This window comes from Mauremys reevesii, linkage group 2 (assembly GCF_016161935.1).
Source record: "Mauremys reevesii isolate NIE-2019 linkage group 2, ASM1616193v1, whole genome shotgun sequence".
NCBI lineage: Eukaryota > Metazoa > Chordata > Testudines > Geoemydidae > Mauremys > Mauremys reevesii.
Window position 1 is genome coordinate 135,826,057 of NC_052624.1, and position 19,600 is coordinate 135,845,656.

The window sequence follows — 19,600 nt, forward strand, 5'->3', positions numbered from 1 at the left end:
ATTTCTGAGTTATTTCTATTGTCTCTGTTGAGCTACAGCTCCTTAAATAATTCAATCATAAACAAATGGGCTTCATTTGTTAACACAATGAATGATTCATATATTATATACAATAGGCTGGTGTTGTAAAACAAGCTGACTCAGAAGCTGGATATTTATTGAGCTATTATTCTGTAGCATCTATAGCTGGAGAGACAACATTCGTCTGCACTGTCTTGCCGCATACTCATCTGCCTTTATTATGTTTATTTCTTTTAAAAACCTGTTGCTCCTTGCTGTGTGAAGTGCTTTGAGACTATACATCCCTGAAACTACATTTTGAGTACAAGTTAACAGAAATTAAACAATTCAAGTAACTACAATTCAAAACTGTGCCTTCCACATAGCTAGTCTAGTGCTGAGATGGCTGTATTTTATGGATTTAAAACAGGCAGTGGGTATGCAAACTATGCTATTTTAATACTGATTAAAATTTATGTAATTTCTGGAGATGTATATATAGGTCTTCATGCACAGGATTTTCCCCTCCTTCTTACCCACTCATTCTTTCCCCTGCATTCATCCGATTCCTAACTACTTTCAAATTTGCACTGGAAGTGACAAAGTAGGTCTGGTAGTTTTTGTTGCGTCACAGGTGTCTCCAATTAACATACAAAGAACACACATTTTGCCTTCTCCCTTCTCTGCCCCTCTCTCAGAAACAGTCTCATCCTCCATCCATTTTTTTAAAGAAGGAAGTTAACTGGAAGCTGCATTATAGCCTAGCAGAAAAGCTGATAGACTCCTGGGCCTCTTCAAATGCAATTTTTACTTATCTCTGATAGCACCCACAATACATATTAAGATGAAGAAAAACGCAGCTGGGAAAAAGTGCACTGCAAGATGCATGGTTATATGGCACAAAAACATTTAAATGAATGTGCATTCTACTGATCTAACATTTAAGTGACTGAAGAGTCAAGCTCCATAAATACATGCAATGTGCCCAAGTACAGTTGTGGGAAACATAACATTGTACTTCCTGGTTTTCAGCTTAAAATTACAATATCAATGAAAAAAATATCAATGAGGTAAAAGTTAACAGAAGTTTATAAATAGAAATTTGCTTCTGACATAGATTTATTCCTTAACAAAGCCTATAGAATTTACTGTAATCTATGTCTGAAAGGAACATAGGTGTGATTAGAATTCTTATTTTAGATTTGCTTTCCTAGCTAAATGATAGTTTTGATTTATTTGTTGTTTGGACTGTCTTATTGGAATTCTCTTAAATGTTTTCTGAATCTTTGGAAAAAAGGATATTTTAAGAAGTGTAATTTTTTTCCTGCACTCTATCTGGAAAAAAGCAGATGCAGATACTGGGTCTGGAGTCCAATCTCCTAATGTAGGTTGTATTCCTGGTTCTGTCACATACTACTTTGTGTCCTTGGGTAATTCTCTAGATCTATGTGCCAGAGTTTTCCTCATCTACAAAGGGAATACCTTCCCCCAAGGATGGTGTAAAGCTTAATTACATTTGTTTTTGTAAAGCTAAGTAAAATCTTACAATGAAGGTGCTAAAGAGGCATTATCAATAATAGCCTCATACTGATGACAAAACACATTTTCCCAACATCACTTGCTTTCTCCCCATAACAGGGTACACACTGCACCCGTAGGATTCGGCCACTTGGCCCTGCTCCTTAAAGACTCAGGGATGCTCCAAGCTGGTGCAACACCCGTGCTCTTTATTTTGTGTCCTTTCTCCACCACCAGTTTCTCACTATTTACAGGCTATTTACACGGCTTGGCCTCAGACTGGCCTGACCAGCAACAGCAACAAACTAGTAGGCTCACACATTTTCCAGGAGGCCCTGCACAAATTGTTCTAGGATTATCCACACCATTATCTCTCCCACTGTTTGGGTATCGGACTTTAACCACCACGTGGCCCAGTCCATGAGCTTCTGGGCAAACGTGCGGGGCCACAAACCCCCTGTCCACTGCGCCACTCAAAACTTCTGCTGGTACTTCTTGGCTGACAGTCCCATCCGGTCCAGGACTGCCACCTTCACCGCCTCATAATCTTTGGCCTGTTCATTAGTTAAGGCCCTGTAGGCAGCCTGCGCCTCTCCGGCCAGATAGGGGGCTAGTCTTAGAGCCCAGGTCTCCTTGTCCCATTCGGCGCTCATGGCTACATGCTCAAAAGTGAACAGGGAGGCATCGGGGTCATCGGTGGGGCCCATCTTACACAGCACCAAGCCTGGTGCGTGGCTGTCATCACCTCCCGGGGGACTCCCCAACAGCTGCAGGAGCTGCTCCTGTACACTGGCCTGCTCCCTGATGAAGTCCTGGAGGGTCTTTTGTTGCTCGGCCTGCCAAACAAGCAAGACCTGTCTCTTGGCCTGGTGGGACTGCTGAAAGGCCTGCAGGGTTTTCTGCAGCTCCTCTTGCTACTTCATGAGCCACTGCACTGTTCCCTCCATGCTCAGGTTTCCACTCGCTGGCAGTGGCTTCGAGTCCTGGACAAGCCCCCACGTATAACGGGGTGCACATCGTGCCCCATAGGATTTGGCCTGCTGGCCCCACTCTTTAAAGACTCAGGGATGCTCCAAGCTGGTGCAACACCCAGGCTCTTTATTCTGTGTCCTTTCCCCACCACCAGTTTCCCACTATTTACAGGCCATTTACAGAGCTTGGCCTCACACCAGCCTGACAAGCAACAGACTAGTAGGCTCCTTCGTCCCTGTGAGCCTGACCTTTCCCTCCTGGTCTCCGCCCCCTCTTCTTCCACTTCCAGCCTTTTAGCTCCTGCTAATGAAGCTGACAGATGCGGGCAGTTTCCTGGCAAGCACTAGCTATTTACCCAGTCCCAATCCATTCCCCTGATTGGGGCTGGGGTGGCGGGAGCTGATTAAGGGCTTTCCTAGCAGCCCCCTGCCACACTCCCTCATGTGAATAATCAAATAAGCAACATAATAATTTTGCTCATATAAAGATGATCCAGAATAAAAGTTTATCTGAGAAAATCTGGGATGAAGATGGCATTTTTTAATTTATCTTCCTAATATTTCAGTGACAGAAGTATGGCCTTTTGATTTTATACTATAGTGCAATTTCATGGTTCAAAAATAGTTGAGTATATTATTTCATATCCTTCCCAGCAGTTGCTTTGGGACCCCCACACACCTTCCACAATAAACATCTTAATAAAATAAACAACAACATGCACTTATACAGTATCTTTTAGTCCAAAGGATCTCAAAATGCTTAAGCCTCACAATACCTCAATCGGTAAACAGAGACACACAGAGGTTATGTAAATTGCCTGAAGTTGCACAGTCACTAGCATAAATTAGCTGGGTTAGAATCTAGGAGTCTTTATTTCAGAAGCCTCAATCTAATCACTAGACATTAGGTGCTTTAATGTGAATAGAACATATGCATTTGGAAGTACATGTTAACTCTGAGTAAGGTGGTTAGACTAATGTTTCATACTTTAAAACTCAGTTTTCCTAAATATATGATTTGATGGGGCAGATTAAGTCTAATGAGAGGAGAAAACTCCTCACCCCATCCTAACCGGTCAGTCTGACATATACTATTTAAACTTTGCTCCTACCCATCAGTTTAGAATTCCAATAATGACAAGTATACTCATGCTTGGTTTAAAAGATGAACTGTGATGATGACAATATGAGCAGATTTTGGCCTAATTTTAGATATATAATATTTGACACTGCATATGGGAAAAACTAAACAACCCTCTCCCTCCTTCCCCTTCATATTAGTTACTTACCAGATCTCTCTCTCTTCTTTTGTTTGATATAGTCTCCAATTCCAAAATCCAGTTTCAGCAGAACTGACTTGATTTTGTTGCACATCTTCTGCCCAAATTCATTGCACTTGAACAGCGGACATAAAAAGGCACACAGTACTGTAACACAAAACCAAGATATAAACAGAAAGGTTACTTAAATATTTATGTTTAAATCACTAACTAAAGATTACACCATACATATAAAGAGAATTACCTTTACGTAACTTAAACAACAGTAAATGCCACATCAGAGGAGTTACTGGTCTCAGTATAGTTCCTACTAATTACTAGTCCCCATCACAAAAATTACCATTATATTCACATCAACTGGCTCCTGTTTTCATAGTCTCTCTAGAAGGCTGGGCACTTAGATCAAACTACCCTCTCTTCTGCCCCCATAAATGCATTCTATTGAGGTCAGGGTAGGCAAAGTTTTCCACAGCTGCTGCCTATGCCATAATCTATCTGGATAAACAGAGCTTTAGTCTCTAGCGACATCAATCCAAGCCCTCTCACAGGGACCTAAATTTACTTTTCAAAATACATGAATAATTATAAATCCTCTTCATCCTACTCTTTGTCCATTCCAAGTGCAAATCAGAAGCAAAATGATATCCATGTGACACTTCCCCAGGTAGCCAGGGTTGTGAGGCACCTCACCACCACCTGTTTTTAGTGTGAAGAAGTCTTGTCTGTGTATCTGCTGTGGATCCGTTTCCTGAACCCAGCAGCCTCTGGTGACACAAGCACTACCTTCCAGACCTCTCTCTTTCAGTGCAGGTTAGCGATAGGCACACACCAACCCGTGTGTCCTAGGAGTGTTCCCTACAGAGTCAGCTTTTTATTCACTGAACTCTCACAGAACTACCAGGTCTGGTGTTCCCAACGGAACAGTACACCGCAGCTTACTAGTTATACCTTAGAATACAGCTTTGCTAAACACACAGCACTTAGATATATTTACAGAGAAAATAAGTATAACTTCATTATCAAAGAACAGAAATTCAATTTACAGTGAGTAAGAATATTGGAAACAAATGGTTTAGTATAAAACAAAATCATAACATGCTTTCTAGAGACTAAACTTAATAAGTTATCCTTCTGTCTAAAAAAGCTTATCTCACCCAAAGTTCTCTCAACATTCTCAACCAGGCCTGGTTGAGACCCCTTTTTCATTAAGCAAATTTTGCTATCCTACTTCCTAGGTGAAGGATGCCAGTCTGTCTCTTTGCACCCTAAAATGTACCAGCACATAGCTTTGATGTGCACCTCAAGATGAGTTTCCCTGCCCCTGTCTACCCCACTATTTACTTCTTCCTGTTCCTTTCCTCTCTTTGAAGAGTTCACTATCCTTCATTAGCATTTGGTTCAGACTGGTGAGTAGATTACCATTGTGAATCAGACAATACTTCATTTACATGGAAACACAAACATTTCTTGCCAGCAAGAAAACCAGTTTCTCCCTGTTCCTGGCGACCAGTCCCTACACATAGACCTTAAGAACATAATTTTCAGTGTACATATGTAACTCCATATACAACACCCGTACATGCATTTTGCAATGATACTGACAACCAGCATGACAGAGGCTTTTATTAAAGACCTCACATGGCACTCTTTTGGTGAACTAGAATGTAAATACCAGACCTAGGGTATTCCTCTAACCGTTATGTACCACTTATTCCTGCTGCCACTTGGCATCAAGAGGTCCCTGGGTCACAATCACAGTCTGATTAAAATATATATATTTAGGCAAATAAAATCTTTTGGAAGGAGAAAAACAAAAACAAAGTTACTAAAATGTAGTGAAAAATGTTACCAAGTAATGGCCCTGACTGGATCCAACTGATGTGCATTTTGTCCCACTTACTCTGGAGAAAGTTTCTGCTGTTGTAGAAGATCAATCTATGTCAATCAGCAAGTTTAACCGTTAGATGAAATAATATTGCTGGTGCGGTCAGCAAAAATACAAAATGTATTTATATACTTAAAAGAAATGTGTGCTTCGTTAATTTTGGCTCATCCCAAAATAGGATTTAAAGGTGTGGTCTTACAATGCATTCAACCGGTAATTGCTGCCAAGACCAGTATCGTAATAGATTTATAGGGTAACTATCTCCCATTTCTATATATGCTGGGGAAGTGGCGGCAGATAATATATCAACTGTTAAAATGTCATTATTTGTTTTGTTTTCTGTTTCTACTGTCTGCTTAGTTTCACTTAAATCTCAGTTCTTTATTAATAAACTTATTGTTTTATTATAAATTCATCTCAATGCTGTTATATTAAAGTGAGGTGTGCATCCTCAGGTGAACCAATAGGTTGATGTATATTCTGTCTGTTTGGAAACAGCATACTTGGTAATTTCTGTGAGTGTCCAGGGGCAGGATCTGGATGTCGTAGGGAGAAGCTTTTGGAGAGTTTTGGAACTGAAGTTGTCCAAAGGTTAATCTGCAAGGCAGTTATGACTGGCAGAGTCCTGAGGAATATGTGAGGCTGGCTAACAAACTGGAGGGCAAGGAATTGTCACTCGGTTAAGCACCAGCAGATCCCTTTTATGCTTAGGCAGAGAAGTAACAGGGTGACTTACAGTTCTGGATACCCCAAGAAAGTATCACAACCTGTTTACTGTGCCTAACTTAATAGGCCAGGATCTCTGATTGTGGCTTCTAGGTGTTACCACAATATAATATTATTACAGGCTTGTAAGACATTGAACTTTAATTCCTGTTCCTAGTCACATGACATCGGTCAGAGTTACAAAAGAGTAACCACCTACCATGTGACAGAGTCAGTATTCATAAACTCCAGAGGTTACTATAACATATTTAAAGAAAATATTGAATGCAAATAAAATATAATATAAACTAAAGATAACCCCAAACAAATACACTCAATTAACAAAACAAATAGAAAGCTCTAGGAGGAGGTGATGTATTGGACATTTGTCAATGACTACTATCTCAATGAATTTCTGATCACATGACCTCTTGTTCTAAAAACTGTTCCTTCTGCAGTGGTCTATTTGTATCTGAGATTGGATCCACACTGTGTTTGCTGCTTCAGGTGATTTTCCAGTCAGTGACTGTGTGTGTGTGCCATTTCTGTCAGCACAGGAGTACTATCAATAGCATTCTGGATGTCCCGGGGGGTGGGGGGAGGGAGGGAGGGAGGGGAGCCAGTGCCCTCCTTGATTTTGAGTAGATGTTTTCTATTCCTGGTATAGGACAGATCCTTGGTGCTAAAGGTATAAGTCATTATCTTAATAGGGTGGTAGCCACATTTTTTTGCAATTAATGTTCTCTCCCAATTGCAATGGGGGTAAACTTTTGGCATTCTTGTTTTATTAATTCTGTATAGCTGATATATAGCTCTTTTAGAACAAATAAAGGTTTATTATATTTGGCTCAAAAAGCTCGATGTAAGCAGAAAGGTTTTTGTTCTTCTGCCTGTAAACCTTTGTATTGGTGATCTTAATAAATTACTGTGCTGTGTGCTGCAATTCTCTAGCAATGCTAAATATAAATCCCTTAAATCTGCCAGGGCTCCATTATTATAATAAATTTGGTAATGGTGGTAATAATTCTTTTAATAATCCTTGCTATTTTCACTGAACTTTTCTGCTAACCTATTTGACTATACCTATTAAGGTCCTGACATGGTGTGCTTGAACTGGTATCACACTCCAATGCAGTGGATTAATACACGCATCAGCCTCAGTTTACTTTGTTTTTCCTCCTCCTTAACTGGGAGTTCTCTTGAAAGGACAAGGCACTCTCTCACAGCAGCAGAGACTGACACCAAAATGCTGGCAAAACAGAGGCATCTGGGGTTTTTTCCATATAATTTACTCAGCTCTTCACCCACTCTTGAATTTTTTTAAACTCCATTCATATATAAACAACAGTATTAGATGACAATATGGACACATGATACACTACAGTAGTTGGTGGCATAATTTGTAAAAACAAAACAAACAAAAAAACCCAGTAAGGGTAGTGGGATAATTTTCCATGGAAGACACATCTCAGTGAGATGTAGCTCACAGCCCACCATCAGTGTTTGAAGACATCACTTGCTTTCTGAGAAAGGGAAATGTACTGCTGAAAGATGGAAATCATTGATAAAGTAAACATCAAAACCAGCACATTCTAACCAGCTCCAGACATTGTGGGGTAGGAGTGTATGGTTTCTCTTCTATGGGATAGCAACATTATAACAACTACTTATACCAAGTGACTGACTATGTTCAGAAGCTCCAATAGGGAATTTGTGGTCATGGTAGCATATATTTTTTATTCATGATCATGTTTCCTTTTGGCATAAGTATGTCTCTCTCTGTATCACTGCCTAAAAGATATCATACAGTTGTGCCATGATGTGCCAGAATTTTAATTGACAAACTGAAAAATCTGTAACCTGACATCCATATAAAACCATCATCAGTCAAGATCCATATACAGAACTATTTATTTTAAAAACAGACTGTATGTTAGACTGCATAATGAACATACAACATGCATAAGACATGACTTGAAAAAAAAATACTATACTTACATAGAAAGTAGGAGAGTACAATTCCAGGAATGTAACTACCCAAGATAGTGAAAAATGTACACACACTGCAGACCAGAAGGCAAAACTGAAAACAGAAGAGATCAGAGATGATAGTTAGAATTCATATTGCTATGACATTAAATATTTACACTTTGTGATAAGAACAGTTCCCCAGCAAGGTAATATTCTAGTTAAAAAGTACAAAATTGAAGATTTTTTATTATAATTGCAATACAAGTATTACAGTAAGAATTAAACAGCCTATTTTTGGGTGATTAGGCTATGTCTCAGGTGGTATTATAAAAATAAGGCTTCTTCCCTCCACCTACCATATGGAAGTTTTAACAACCTCTAGGTCATCGCCAATCACGAAAACTGAATACAATGAATATCAGAAGAAATACAATAGGCAGTAATAACAGGTGCTCGTTTTGTTAGGTCACCATCTTCAAAATCCACCTGAAAACTACAAGTTTTTTTTTGTTTTTTTGTTTGTTTTTTTACTTTACTTAAAACTGGGGGCTGATTTCATTCATAAAAAGGAAGGCACTGACAAGATCTCACTAAAGCAAGATATAGCTTTATGCAAATTAAGTTGTAATTTACTTGACATTTTCATTGTTTTGTCTTGTATAGTGCTAACTCTTGGCACTTGTCAACATTGTACGTGTATCATTATGGAAGCATCAGTTACTGCTCTATAAATGAATCTGAATTTTGCATATATAAAGAAGGGATTTAATCTCTGTTGTGTTTGAAAAATACAACGTATCCTCCCCAAAACTACAGCACTTATTTTTAGAAAATAGCATTAATTTTCTGAGAATTTACAAGCTTATTAATTAAATTAGGAGATAAAATTAATTAAGAAGGAGAAGCACACACTATCAGACTTTATTTTTTCTCTTATAGTCTTAACAATAGAACAGTGACACCATCAGGGGAAAAGGGAAGGAGGAAAAAAAATCTAATGTGTCTTTAAAAATCAGTTTTGTCTAAACTGAGACCTCAAACACTAAAATGCCTCAACTACTCCTGGGGGAATTCTGTGCCAAAAAAATAAAAATTCTGTGCACAATTTTTTGGAAATTCTGCAAAATTCTGCATATTTTATTTGTCAAAATAATACAATCTAATCATGCCAGTTTCAATTATTTTGGTAATTTATTTCAAAATATCTGTCAGCAAGTATGTCTGTAACAATACAGACCAAAATAAGATTCTGGTAATTTTTTTTTTGACAAATATATTCCTTACTAGGCATATTAATACAGAACTTTGAGTAATTCATTTAAATTACAATACAGAACTATATTTCCTAAACCTATCAGAATGAGTGAAAAGGCTCGGGGGAGTCAAGAGTAACAGAGGAGCTGATAGACAGGGAAGGAGCAGATGGAGAGAGAAGGAGCCTGGAGTGAACCTGGAGGGCTGTTAGGTGGGGGTGGGAAAAGTATGGAACAGGCTTTTTTGGGGGTGGGGAGGGGCGGGATTGTTAGGGAGTTGGTGAGCTTCCCTCATGCAGACCCTGGCTGACCCCAAGCCTCTCCCATTCAGTCAGGCACATCTGCCCCTGTCCCCAAACCTCCCATCCTCATGTGGCCTTGCACCCCCACTCCCATTCAGCCGCTGGCTCAATGCTGTCCCTCCACTAGCCATTCTGAACCCCAGTCTGTGAACCCTCCCAGCAGCCCTATGTGCCCCACTATGTCTGTCCTAGCCTGGCTCTGGAGGCAGACGCTGTGATGAACCTCTGCTCCTAGGGGAATTCTGTATCACTGTTCATGTACAGAATTTTTTCCCCACAGAAAATACATTCTGCCCCAGAAGTGCTGCAGTTCTGCTTTTTGCCCACCAGAGGTTGCTGTGGCACTAGAACAGCCCGCTGCTGGCTGTTCTGGTGCCACAGTGGCCTCTGGTGGGCAAAAGGCAGAACTGCAGCACTTCTGGGGCAGAATGTATTTTCTGAGGAAAAATTATGCGGCACACATGAATTCTGCGTGTGCACAGTGGCGCAAAATTCCCTCAGGCATCCTTAATGATAGATGTGACAGAATGTACCAGGCCTTTCTGGACTCCTGCTCGAGGCCCCACTCCTCTGCTGCACCCTGCCCCAGAAAGGAGCAACATGCAAGGAAAAAGACCAATGAAGTTGGGTCTTCCAGGCCTGCCTAGAGAGGTCTCTTGGAAGCAGCCATATTGGAAACTACAAAGACCTGGTCTTCTAAGGGCTAGAAGGTCTAGTGACAGCCAATCAGTGCCCAGCAGGCTCAGATAACATTTGATGCTGGGCCTTAGTAGGGCAGTCCCTGGGTGGGAAGGTGTTCCTCTTTGGCCAAAGGAGTCTGAGTACTAGCCAGGGTACAACTCAGCCCTCGCTTGCACAGTTGGGTTTGCAGAGAAAGAGGAACCTGAGAATTCTGGTCCTGGTATATTGGTGAAGATAAAGGGGTCAGACAGGAAGAGGCCTAGGGAAGTAGCAGCAACAAATATAACTGAATAGTATGTGACTGCTGTTTATAGGGCCTCTAGGTTGGAACATAGAGTAATGTCCACCAGCAAAATAGCATCAACCCCAAGAAATGGGAGGGGGGGGAGGAAGCCTAACCTAAGCCCCATGAAGGGGACAGGTCTCGCTTAGAAGCCCAAGCAAAGGGATGAATTTAAAGGGCTCAATGCTAGGACTAAAGACTCTGGTGAGGGTAGATAGACCGTTTTGTTGGACTCTGCAAGATGTTCAGTCTGACTGTGTGACCTGGCTGGAGGTCCAAGCCAAAGAAAACTGGCAGAGACAGGCAAACAGCCTACAGGGGGTGCCAAGAGCAGCAAAAGGACTGAAATACTACACTCAGCCACAAAGAGGTGCTCAAGAGATAAGTGCCCTTACCCCCCAGTGCAATATGGTTATTGCATGGCATCAGTAGATGGCAGATCTGGTTGTCTGGATGCATTAAAGCTGAATTTCCATACCTCATATGATTGGGTTGTTTTTTTTCCAGTTTAATCTTAACTTTGAATTTCCTGGATTTATATTTGTTTCTAGGATAATCACAACTTCCCTATAATGTATTTTACCCTATGTTATTGATATATACTCTCAACCTTAACTTCTTCTTAATGTACTTTTAATCTGGGAATATATAAACTCATTTTGTTACATCGGAGAGCATTCTTTCCAGGAAAAATCTCAATGCAAACTCTTTGTTATGATCTCAAGAAGAAAATGTAACTTGTCCAAGTAAGTTTGAATGTAAAAAAGAAAAAAAAAGTGAAATACCCAAAGATACAAGCAAAAATCTACAATGTCCACTACAGTTGCCATGATACGCTGTTCCACTATCAATGCTGCGCATGCTACTCTTATCTGGTTTAATTGAGAAAAGATCAGTTCAGATTTGGCCAAAAACAGTACTCTGCCAATAGAAGAAGAGTATTATACTCTTGCTTGCCTTTATCACTCATGTGTTTTCTCGGAAAAATTATGCTACACTTGAATGAGCAGATAAATGATAGCACTATGATATAGGTAGGATCCTCTCATATCATAATATTAGATGCTATTTATGTAATACTTGAGAAAAACTTTCTGAAAATTAATTAAAGCTATTTTTAAAAATACATAAATTTATAAATGATGTAGGATTTTTTCTGCTTTTGTTAAAGCTATTATTGTGATCGGATCTTTCTGATGTCTCTACCCTAGGGAGACAGATGGAATTTCCACCAGGAGCTCCAGAGCAGTGCATCCCATAGCCACCCTGGTCATATCATATCCTGCCCTAATTCTGGTGTTACACAGTGGCTGGCGAAGAGTCCAGCAGCTAAGGGGGGAGGGGCTCTACTGCCATAAAACTTTCCTCTGGGCACCTTTTCTGCTACATGGAGTCTCCCTTACAATCCGTACAGGAAGAAGCTAGCACAAACCCTGACTGAATCTAGCTTAGTGTCTTCATTTTAGCAAATTTACCTACTATATTATCAATCATAGTTTGCTGAGACAGAAAACCTCCTGATAAAACAGGATAAAGATATTGAGCTTACTTTATTGAACTTACCTTGCCAGGGTTTTTCTCTTTGAAGTGTGACATTTCTTGAAGAAATAGAAATAAATTCACCAATGCATCTACAATACATTGGTTTATTCTGGGCCTGTAGTCATGTTTGGAATTGATGACTTCCCAGCTGAGTATAGAAAAACAAATCTTTAGTTACAAGTAAAACTGAGAAGGCATTGCTTTTATGGAATATTTTGCTCTTATTATTAATCTTTCATACTATTTGTGGAAGAAAAGAAAAAACACTAAACAGAATCTGACCATTTTGAAAACTGATGTCCTCTATTTATCCTACAGCTACTGCTATAGAAATCCATAGTGCTTATTATCCCATATTTTCTGTCTAATGAATTACACAATGATCACGAAAGCTTATGCTCAAATAAATTTGTTAGTCTCTAAGGTGCCACAAGTACTCCTGTTCTTTTTGCGGATACAGACTAACACGACTGGTACTCTGAAACAATGATCTAATTAAGTCTCCTTGTGGAATGAGGTGCAAGTCAAGAATATTATTTGTTATATTGTTAAATAAATATTTAAATATATAACCACAGTATTCTCTTGTACATAGACCACTCAATTTAAAGATTACAAGCTAGCAGGCACCAATTATTTCATCAGACTACTTTCTACAATTTTTTCCTCTGGACATTCTTTCCTAACATGTTTGCAAACCACCACTCTATTTACTCTAATTATATGGTACATCCTTTCCTCCCACCCTTTCTCTGCCTTGTCTATTTAGATTTAAACTCATAGAGGAGGTATTATTGTCTCTTATTTTATGTTTGCACAGTGCACAATGGAACCTCAAACCTGGCAGAGTCTTTTAGATGATATTGGAATACAAACAATTAATAATAGTTAGCCACAGTGATGAAAAGCCTAAGCTAAAATTTGGGAAATCCCTATGTACAGTCGTCAAACACATGCAGGTTCCTTAGCTTCAGAATCTTTCCACAGCTTGACTGTGTTTTGAATAATAAACTACTTGTACTCTTGCTTATAGCAATATCTTACACTCTTTATCAATACGTTCTCTTATTGAAACTACATAGCTAAACAGACCTAAAATACATGATAGCTCAGTCCTGTGTAATATATTTCTAGGTCCCTATAAACAATCACAGCTGGAATCATTGCTTATTAATGCTGGAAGCATTAATTTCAAAGTCTAGATCCACATCTGCCTTACACAACTAAGTAAACACCAAGTTTGTGTTATTGGTGTTTCCTTTTAAAAAGGACATTATCAGGGCATTTTTCATACATGTAAAGCCATCTTATGTGCCATTAAATATGGTTCATTTATTGTATAATATTCTGGTGGGTATTTTTAGCATGCAAATGAGAAATTTTTTGCAAATTTGAGAAATCTTTATCAGATTTATTTTTCTATCCTAAAACCAAAGCCATCTGCTGACGGGTTGAGGTTTACATCTATTTTCTTATTTTTTCTGTTTGTTTATTGTGCAGGCACCCTAATTTATTATTGTAGGGTTGCTCAAGAGAACAGGCCTATGGCTATTTTTATTTTAGATTTTTTTTTAAAGAACCCATATATACAAGAATTAGAACCCATATAGAACTTGCAGAAAGATGTTAGGGAAAAAAATAACCACAAAATAGATCTAATTTTTGTCCTAGCAACCTAGACAACATTTTAAGTGATAGCCTGTTTGCTTTTAATTTTAGCTTGGATGAGTGCATGAACACAGGAAACGGTGGCAAATGGAATGAACAATTGGTACTGGCCTATGAATATTATGTCCCATTAATGTAAAAGACGTGCCATCACATATATATCTAGAAGCTGAATTACATGTCCCACATTAGGAGATAGGGAGTTGGCAACCGGATCAGTGACTACTCAGTTAGCACAGCATTGATCAGACTGTATGGAAGTAACATGTATACAGTACTACAGTTCTTTTACTTTGACACTCAACCTATTAAGTCTAATGCATTACTAGGAGATTGCCAACAACAATCAACAAAAACTTTTCTATTAGCAGTAATAATTCTTTTGGTCACAGATAGGTTAAACTAAAGAGAAACCAAAGAACTAGATAAAAGGAGGAAGGGGGGAAAGAAAATCTCCCATACTAGACGCACAGCGCTAAATACACAAATTATAGGCTCAAGGTGGGTCTCTCTAATATCCTGAGACCGACACTGCTACAGCAACACTGCATAAAACTATAGGCTGTCAAACACAGGCCCCTCTTTCCAGATGATTGTTCTACCATTCAATTGGAAGAGGAGACTTTCTTAGCTAGATAGCAAAGAAACTACCATTATTTTCAGTTTTTCATACCATTCAGAGTAGTAAAAAATCGTGAGATTTCACTGTAAGAGCTATACTGGCTCCATTTTTGCTATTTAAAATTAAACTAGCATGAACTTGGAAGGCAAATGTACTCAAAATGAACCCCAAAACATTTGTCCAATTTATTTGGGTTGGTATGCTAATATAGAATATTTTTAAATGATTTCAAAATGGATTTTAAAGAAACGGCTTTACTGTTAAAAATTTCAAATCATTAAGAAATTTTAAAATGAATGTGGTTCTTGCTGAAAATTTCACTGTATTAACTTGTTTAGCCTTTTTTATTGGTGTCAGTGGGTTTAAAACTTGCAAACTTTTTCCTGTATTGATTGACTTTGTTAAGCTGAAAGCTGGTTAAATAACAAGCTGCTTTGGTCTCATTCGCTGTGTAAAACCTCATATGCCTAATTAAAATTTGTATATTGTTTTTAAATTACTCTTTAGTCAGTGTGTTAGGGAGTTAGTGATGAGCTAATATTCACTCTTAATTGCATATTGTTGTCATTATATTTTTTAATATGAGACTGTCTTGCATCAGTACAAAATGTGAAAAAATGACACACTATAAATAAGACTTCAAAGTGTTTTGCAAGCATTAATTTAAGCTTATTTGTACCCTTGTGAAGTACTGTAGATATTTAAAAATATGCATCAAAATAATTAAAAATATAGAGACGGTTTTGAAAACACTATTCCGTACTAATGTTATATAGGCACTTATCTACATCAGTAATTAACCTCCAACAATAAGCAACAAAATTAATTTGAGAGAAATTACTGTGCTATTAAGCTTTATAAATATTAATATATGGTATACAATTGCAGTCTCACAAGATATTGTGGCTCCGAGCCCACTCACAATTTGTCAGACTTAAACAGAAAATAGCAGCCGAATAGCAAGCTGTGCTTTCTGCATTCTACCATTCTTTTCAGAGAGAGAGATAGGGTGCTGGTCGTTGGGGACTCCCATCTGAGTAGGATGGAGGCTTCCATCTGCCAACATGATATGATGTCTTTAGATGTGCGCTGCATGCCTGTAGCACACATCTGAGATGTTATGGAAAAGTTGCCAAGGTTCATCCGTCCCTCTTACCATGCTGTTCATCTACACTGGCACTAAGGATACTGCCAGGTCTGACCCCAAGTAGATCAGTGGTGACTACAGGACTCAGGAAGCAAGAGTGAAAAGGGTGAGAGGAGTAGGTTGCCTTCTCACTCATCCTCCTGGTTGAAGGTAAGGGCCCAGGCAGCGACATGCACATCCTGGAGATGAATGGATGGCTGCATGGATGGTGTCGATGGGAGGACTTCAGCTTTCTCGACCATGGCATGCAGTTCCAGGAGGAAGGTATGCTGGGAAAAGATGGGCATCTACCTGACCAAGAAGGGGAAGAACATATTTGCATACCGACTTGCCAACCTGATGAGAAGGGCTTCAAACTAGGTTCCAGGGGGATGTGACAAAAGCTAACAGGTAAGCATAAAAAGAGGCCATCTTAACAGAGGTCTAGATATTGAGAGGGGGAAAGAACACGAAAAATTACAATAGGATCATAGGCGAAACAAGAGGGAAATCAGTGGGGGGAAATCTGCTCAACATCTCAGATGTTTATACACAAATGCAAGGAGTATGGGGAACACACATTAAGAACTGAGAGTATTCGTCCATATGATAAATTATGACAATTGGTACCACAGAGACTTGGTGGGATAAGTCTCATGACTGAAATATTGGTATAAAGGGGTATACCTTGGGTCTCTAGAACAGTGCTTGTAGCCAAATGACTCAGTGATTAGAACAGAGGTGGGCAAACTATCGCCCGCGGGCCAAATCTAGCCCATGGGACCCTCCTGCCTGTCCCCTTAGCTTCTAGCCCGGGAGGCTCGCCCCCGACCCCTCCCCCCCTGCCTCAGCTCACCCCGCCGCCAGGACAATGTGCTGGGCGGCAGGCTGTGAGCTCCTGGGGCAGGGCAGCTGCAGAGCCTGGCCTGACCCGGTGCTCTGTGCTGTGCAGTGGCGACGGCATGACTGGCTCCAGGCAGGCCAGCCACCAGTGCTCCAGGCAGTGCAGTACGGGGGCTGGGCGCCCGGGGGGGGGGGGGAGTTGGCTAGAGGGCAGGGTAGTTTGGGATGGTGGTCATGGGGTGGGGGTATGGATAGGAGGTGGGGTGGTCATGGGGTGGGGAACGGGGGGCTGAATGGGGGAAGGGGTCCCACCGGGACAGTCAGGAATGAGAGGAGAGGTTGGATGGGGTGGCAGGGGTTACGGGGGCAGTCAGGGGACAGGGAGAAGGGGTGGTTGGATGGGGCTGGGGTCCCAGTGGGGCTGTCAGGAATGAGAGGAGGGGTTGGATGGGGCAGTGGGGGGCAGTCAGGGGTGGGAGTTCCGGGGGTGGTCAGAGGACAGGGTGTGTGGGGGGGGGAGGGTGGATAGGGCAGGGGTCCTGGGAGGGCAGTCAGGGAACGGGGGATGGGGTTGGATGGGGCAGGAGTCCGGCGGGGGGAGGAGGCCATGACCCCCTCCCCTAACCGGCCCTCCATACAATTTCCGAAACCCGATGTGGCCCTCAGACCAAAAAGTTTGCCAGCCCCTGGACTAGATAGAAGAGTAGATTGGCTCCAGGCATAGAAGCATAGCACAACAACTTGGCTTACCTGGCAGTTAAACAATGGACAACACTATGGAGAAGGGGGACCCCAGACAAATTTGAAAATATCTGGTCTTAATTTTTAGAAATCTTTGATTAATTCCTAGCAGTTGGAAATGACAACGTCGCTCTCCTTCTCTGCGCCCGCTCCCATTCCTTTACTGTTTTGTTCTCCCTTTATTTTGGGGGGGAAATTCGGTATATATTATATATATTAAAAACAGTGAACACCACCACCACAAACAAAAAAAACTAAAACCCCAAAAGAAAACAAAAGCCCAAATCCTAAGCCAAAATACAGCTACTAAAACTAATTTTTTTCACTGATACCCCAATCTTATCAATCCCCTTTCAGTCTCTTCAGTGATTTCCCATTTCAACCATGTCAAATTCTAGCTCCTGATGCTCATGTTCAAAGCCTTGCACATCTTGTCCCCACCTGTATCGTGATTCTCATTGCTCCCTTGTCCCTCTGCTTCTCTCTCCTTACTGCTCCCTTCTCCAAGTTATGGTTTTGTACTGTCACTCAGGTGCCTCAGACACCCGGAACAGCCTTTCACTTTCTCTTCCCCAAGCTTCCTCCTTCTTAAACCCACTTCCTAATTTCTGAATCCTTTATGAGTCTTTCATATTTAACTCTCTTCACCAATAATCTCTGTACACCAGAGTGTAGTCTCACTGAAATCAATTAGATTATTTGAGTTATGTACCTACTTAAGTGTTTGCATCATCAGGGCCTTAACTTTCAATATTTTGGTTTTTTTTACTACAGTGGTTTTGTAAAATGTAACATACTCTGTTGTAGCATTAAAAACCAGACATTTATAATTTAGTTCATTATACATTTTAATCTGAAGTTGTAACAACAGTTTTTCAAATTACTTTTACAAAGTCTTGACCTGATTTAAATCAACTAAAAAAAAAAATGTTTTAAATCATTTAGGTTGCTCCACTCAGCCATACAGGCTCAGTTCCCAGGATTACTGGTTACTTGCCTTGACTCTGGTTAAGGAAGGGGATGTATTTAAAGCACTACCTAAATTTTCTACTTAAATGACTAATCAAACATTTAAAAGTTACATAGTATTTCCACCTTCCCCAAAATAGGATACCAATTAAAAATAAATAAATAAGTGAAAATACTACCAGGAACTAACAGACATGAAACCAGCATGCCACTAGAAGAACTCTCCTACATACGTTAATGATCTCTGATTATTTTGCAGACAATTAATCTGACTTGAGGAGTAACAAAAAGGATGGCATGCTCTATACATCATCATTACTTAATATTTAAATCCAAGCAAGAATCAAACTAAATATAGTACTTCTAAGTCTAGATGTATGTTATTTCTACACTCATTGTACTGTCTCACCTTTTCAGCTTGTCTCCTTATGTTTGACTTTGTAAAATCCAATGTATGTTTTACATCAAACAATAAAAACATTGGTTGACATGTGTGGCTCAGTGGTTAAGGCAGGACTCTGATGTGCAGTGTGACCTTGGCAAGTCACCTCGGGCAACCTCTTTGTGCTTCAGTTTGCCCATCTGTAAAAAGGGCATAATAATATAATGCATCTTCCTCACAGAGGTGCTGTGAGGATTGAGTAAGATGCCAGGTCTGTCACCATGTGTCACTCTGAAGCCTAGGATGTCTATTCACTCAGTGTGAATTGATGGAAACAGCTACATGGTTGAGAATATCACCAGGGTCAATCATCACTGGGATTCGTGGTCTGTTACCATCCAATTTTTAAATTCTTAGTTTGGCTTTTTTACATATTACGTAAGATACCCATACCATCACAGCATGGGCTTTCACATACTTAATGTTGATACAACACTTTACACATACAAAAGATTTTTCCATCCGAGGTTCTGGAAGCATTAACACAGAAATAAAGAAGTGCAACATTTATTACAATGACTATGCTACAATCCTCTCTGGACGAGACACTGTTCCGGTGTGTGTGTGGGATGACCCCTCAGTGAAATCACACCTTACAGCAGGGATCAGCAACCTTTGGCACGCGGCACATCAGGGAAATCTGCTGGCGGGCCGGGGCGGTTTGTTTACCTGCAGCGGCTGCAGGTTCGGCCAATTGCAGCCCCCACTGGCCACAGTTTGCCATTTCAGGCCAATGGGGGCTGCAGGAAGCAGCGGCCAGCACATCCCTCGGCCCGTGCTGTTTCCTGCAGCCCCCAT

General features: G+C 40.3%; 1 protein-coding gene across 3 annotated transcripts in view; it reads right to left on the bottom strand.

Moving 5' to 3' along the window:
• The window catches only part of RETREG1 (reticulophagy regulator 1), a 103,818-nt gene that overhangs the window by 13,037 nt on the left and 71,181 nt on the right, over positions 1-19,600 (bottom strand). For all 3 annotated transcript variants that reach the window (XM_039527607.1, XM_039527606.1, XM_039527608.1), the window contains 3 exons: positions 12,413-12,539; positions 8,358-8,442; positions 3,779-3,916 (listed from right to left, as the gene is read on the bottom strand). In XM_039527607.1, the coding sequence (XP_039383541.1) occupies positions 3,779-3,916; positions 8,358-8,442; positions 12,413-12,539 (350 nt within the window). The remainder of the gene's footprint in view (positions 1-3,778; positions 3,917-8,357; positions 8,443-12,412; positions 12,540-19,600) is intronic.